Source organism: Mugil cephalus, chromosome 14 (assembly GCF_022458985.1).
Source record: "Mugil cephalus isolate CIBA_MC_2020 chromosome 14, CIBA_Mcephalus_1.1, whole genome shotgun sequence".
In the NCBI taxonomy this organism is placed as follows: domain Eukaryota; kingdom Metazoa; phylum Chordata; class Actinopteri; order Mugiliformes; family Mugilidae; genus Mugil; species Mugil cephalus.
The window spans coordinates 18,457,481-18,462,744 of record NC_061783.1 but is presented as its reverse complement, the minus strand read 5'-3'; the positions used below and the strand labels follow the sequence as shown (position 1 = coordinate 18,462,744).

The 5,264-nt window shown below is 38.6% G+C and overlaps 1 protein-coding gene across 1 annotated transcript; it reads right to left on the bottom strand.

The window, feature by feature from the left end:
- Window positions 1-388: 388 nt before the first annotated feature.
- smim13 (small integral membrane protein 13) lies at window positions 389-4,547 on the bottom strand. Its single transcript, XM_047605807.1, has 3 exons — window positions 4,400-4,547; window positions 4,052-4,187; window positions 389-1,744 (listed from the first exon to the last, which is right to left on the bottom strand). Exons 2-3 carry the CDS (start codon window positions 4,125-4,127, stop codon window positions 1,554-1,556), a joined length of 267 nt encoding a protein of 88 aa, XP_047461763.1. The 5' UTR covers window positions 4,128-4,187; window positions 4,400-4,547; the 3' UTR covers window positions 389-1,553.
- Window positions 4,548-5,264: the final 717 nt, after the last annotated feature.

The window sequence follows — 5,264 nt, the reverse complement described above, 5'->3', positions numbered from 1 at the left end:
AGAATCTTTGGGATGTGCTGGAGAAGGCTTTGTGCAGTGGTCACACTGTGAAAAATTAACGCAACACTGGATGGAAATAAATCTTGTGACTTTGCAAAAGCCTTTTATCGAAACAATACCAACAGGGGAATGCTGCTGTAATCGAAGCTAAAGGTGGTTCAAGCAAATATTAGAGTGCAAGACTGTATTTTTTGGCCATTCAGTGTATTTGTGAGGCTCAAAGAAGAGAATTACTGGATTTTAACCTCATTCAAATGATCTAACAATGTATTTCTAAAGGGAACATACATTTCCTTTTAGTTCATTAACTTTTTATAGTATTTATATGTACATTATAAAATACACAGTTCCTTTCCAACAAAAGATGAAAACAGGACAGGAGTCAATATACTTATGGTATTTATGGCATTATTTATTTGAAGCTACTGCTCCACTGACGAAAAAGAACAAAAAAAAACAAAAAAAAAACACTGCTGTTAAAAAGGTGCGCGTGTTACATGAGTTGTACCTTCAGGGAAACTGTATTACATAAATACCGACTAGGCCATGGTCAGTTTTTGATTTGCCCTGTAGTGGACACCAAGCGACTGCCGGCTATACAAAAAGGAAGTCATGTAACGAACAGCGGATGCCATCTAGACAGGCACTGATACAGACGAGAGGCACAGGGATTGGGAAAAGACTCGGACATCATTTAGGCTGGTTTTTCTGCAGCAGGGAGCCTAGTTTTTTTTTTGTTTGTTTGTTTGTTTGTTTGTTTGATGCTCCGGGAGGTCGGCTAACAACATGTACAGCTGCTTCTGAACAGTCATTTCCTCTAAGCTTTCTCCTGACTCTTCAAGTACAAATCTATAAAAAAGGAACAACTGGAATGAAGCCAGATCATTTGTCCTCTTCCGTCAGAGGTTTTGGACAACATCTACTTGGTGCGACAGTTTCCACTTCATAAAACGGCAGTCCTCAACGACTAGAGTGTGCAAGAAAAATCACAATGACAGCAAGGACATTCCTTTCATTGCACTGTGTTACGTTTCAAAGAAATTAATATTGTCAGTTGTACAAATCACTGTTTCAGTTTTTAAGTCTGCCTTCTCTCATTCTCGTTGAAATGTTTAACAGTTACCTTCCTACTTTGCTCAAAGTAGAACGTTCTTCTGCTAAAAAAAAAAAAAAAATACATGACCAAAACATGTACGTAAAAGAATTTCAGACCCCACGCACGGGGGGCAAGAAGCAGCTTGACCACGACAGTTGGCCGTTATTACAGGATCAACTCACTGCTCCTTATATAGTACTTAATGGAAACATACAAACAGGTGACATAAAGAAATGGACAGTTATACAGGTAGATGGCTTTTCCCTTTGAAACCAGGAGATCTGCCTGGTCAGTTTAAAGTGTCCAGGTGAGAAGGAGGGCTGATTAATGAAGCCAGGTCCGCCAGGTCCCCGTGTAGTGTAGGGTCAGTGACAAATATCTCTGATGATTGCACTCGACGAGACGAGAGGTTCCATGTGGAGACGTGAATAATACACAGCGGCTGTTTCGGGGAGATCTACGAGGCGTTCTCCGGCGAGGCGACTCTTTGGCGTGCGGTCCGGGGCCGGTTTCGCGTCGACGCGCTGGCAGTACGTTCGCTCTTGGTTTCGGACGGTTGCGTTTCAGCCTGCGGGGTACTGGCGTCCCCGACGAGTTCACGCAGGAACTTGAACTTGGACAAGAAGAGCTGCCAGACTACATACCAACCTTGGGGACATAAATAAGGAGAGCTGTCAGTTTTAAAACCACGTGACTGTGGACCTTTTTAAGAGCAGACGCTTGCTAAATATCACACTAAAAAAAAGCCTACTTTCGAAAAAAAACCCTCAAAAAAACATTTTTACCCTCTCATGAGGTGGTTTTTCAGATGTACTGATACAAAAGTGTATCGCAAAAGTGCAACAGAAACACTTTTTTCACATTTCCCCGACACCAGAGATAATGCAGGGAGTCATGTGACCTGTTCGCTTTGAAGTCCATTTCCTCAAAGTGAGGTCACTTATGCGTGACGGGAATTTAAGAGAACTGTGTGATATCACATGTCTTCCTCTTACAAGGGCGTGTAAGATTGAAATTTCCGAAACACTGTTTTTATTTTGGAAATACACCTAATGAGACTTATTGTAACAGATGGTTCAAGTGACTCGTGTGCAAGGACAAAAAATTATTGCTCAAAGTTCTTTTAGACTTTTCTATCACATGACAATTTGTGGTGATCACACTTCAGCAGACGTCTGTGCCAAAAAGGGAAATAAGACAAACTCGTTCATTTTGAGATCCTTGTAGTTTCAGTATGTGAGCTCATAAACCACTTCATTAGGAACATTTGAGAGTTGTTTTCATTTTTGAGGTTTTCAAGAGTATTGAATGTTATTGTACTGACATATGGTTTTATTATGTTGCGTTATCTTTGTGTGTATGTTATATGTGTATGTATATATACAATATTACGGTTGTTATCATTATTATTATTATAATAAAACTGACAGGAAGCGAAGAATGCATATATTGTTGATATTAAGAAGGGGTGGGATAAAATAAGTCTTCCTCCCACTCCTTTTCAGACATATAGAGGATGGATTATTTAGTTTATTTATTTAACAACATTTACTTTATTATTATTTTTCATTTACTGTTATTTGTGTTCATTGTGTACATTCCTGTATGATTGTTCTTTTTTTTTTACATGTTCAAAATAAACTTATAAAATAAACTATACAACCCAGTTTTAGTCAGTGCGCAATAAATAATAGCAAAACTGCTCAGCACCACAAACTACATCCTCCAAAATGATCATACAGCTTAATCACCACCTTTCTGACACGGTTTCAACATAAACTGAACAACCGTCACGAAGCTAAGACTCAGTGCAGGGCTGTTATATTAGAATATGTTTATGTTTTCCCTGGTGTACTTAATGTTTTGGCGAGTGAGCGTAAAGGAAAAGGAGTCAGGAGACTGTGCAGGAGACTTGAGGATAAAAATAGAAACGGGAGTCAAAGACATTCAATACAGCTGACCTGCTATACACAAGCACTTTAAATAAACAGAGTTAATTTTACACTAAATCTTTCCGCCACTTTCTTTCCGCCTCATGGTCGCAAATTGATAATACTGACTAAATAAATCTGATGACGGCCCAGACCTCGTGGTGAAGTTATGGCTCAATCTGATGACAATAACACTTTAACGACAGGTGTCAAATATAGGGCCAGAGGGCCAAAAGCGGCCCCGCAAGAGGGTCTTATCTGGCCTGTGGGATGAATGTGCAAAAGTCCACAGAAGACTGCAATTTTTCAATAAAAACAACTGCTATTCCTAATTTACTGTTTTACACTGACCTCAACGGGGTTTATATAATTTTAATGTGCTTTGTATTGTATTGTTTGCATTGAAATGTGTTTTGCTAATGAGCTGTAACTCTTGTTATATCGCGTAATTGTCTTGTATTCACGCGAGACTTCACTTTGAGAAAGATCAACCTCAATTGAACTGGTCACATGACGCCCTGCGTTATCTCGGTCAAAGGGAAATGCCAATACCAAAAAAGTGATTTTTTTTTTTATCGATGTCTGAAAAACCACCTCATGAAACCGCAGAATTTTTTTTTTTTTTTAGTTAAATGTAGGCGTTTCCACCACCATTTTTTTTATTATTGTGATATTTAGGTTTTGCGTAATGCTAAAGTTTCTCTCTGCTTATTAAATCACCCCCAACACAAAACAGTGTGAAATTTTATCTTTTAAGGATAGTTTATTACATGTAAACATTCTCCGTATTTACTTGTTCTTCTTTATACTAAAGCAAATGGGAGAAATCTGGAGCTGTCGTTACTTAAATGTTATTCTGTTGTTGTTGTTATCTTACTGGTCCGGCCCTGCTTGAGATCAGATCGGGATGCATGTGGGCCCCGAACCAAAACGAATTTGACAGCCCTGCTTTAATCGGTTTCAGATCAGCTTAGTGAGTGAGCTGTGTAAGTAACTCGTCGAGGTTGTTGTCTTTAAAACTCACCGAACAGCATGAAGAGCAGCGCACAGACAAGCGTGGCCACAATGACCAGCAGTGTGAGCCCGACACTTTGCCACATCTTAGCTGGACGATAACCGCAGCATAAGGGGAGGACAGCAGCGTGTTTCCGGCTCGACACCTTACACACACACAACAAAATAAATTGACATCATAAAATTGGAGCTATCGAGGTTAGAAAAGGTGGGAGAGGCGAGAAAAACAAACAGCAGCACATCGCAAACTCCCACCAGCTTCTTCTTTTGCTATCGTGCGGCTACCCTCCCGGCTAGCATTAGCTAGTTGACAAACACACAAAACAAACAGAGTCGCGGTACTTTTCGGCAGACGGACCTCAAGCGGCGGAGGACTGTAACATTAGCCGAGGTTAGCTGGTCCACAGCGGGGTAAAGTCCTCCTAATGTGCGCTACATCACTGCAACATGGATTTGACGAGACGGAGCACAGCACAGTAAAACAATATCAGGCTGACGTCACGAAGGCGACGTCATCCTACTGAGGCTGCGCAGGACCCATTTGACTTGTGGGTAATGAAGTTTGTTTTCAATTTCACCGTAAATATTATTTTACCCTCTGCTTTTCCTTAGATTATTATCATATAGAAATATAGAAGAGCAGTTTGAGTTATTACGGAGGAGGATTAGGACCTACTTTTAGGGACTAAAAAAATATAGTAAGTTATATTATATTCAATTGAATTATATTTCAAGTTTCTTAAATTTCTTATGTTTAAGACAAATTACTAGATGTAAGTTATATAATCAAATAAGTTAAATCAATTAGCAATTATTTTATTTTAATCAATTGAAATAAAATAAAACTACAGAAATATTCATCTATCTACATATAGACACATATGAAAATAGATAAATATTCCTGCAGTTTTATTTTATTTTAATACAGCATACATGCTTTTACCAGTAATAGAGCTTATTTCAATTGTTTTATTTGTACTTTTTTTTGTAGTTTTACCCCCAACACTGATGACTGAGAAAACTTGAGACAAACATCTTGATAGTTGATAAAGTTGATAAATTTAACTTCAAAAAGTGGGGGGCTTTAGTGAACAGAACTCTATTTGTAAGTAAATCTGTCATAATAACATTAATTTATAGGCCACTAATTTATAGGCTTGGCATTTCTTCAAACTGACACACATCTGATGTTAAGAAGATTAATAAAGTTCCAAGATTTAAAA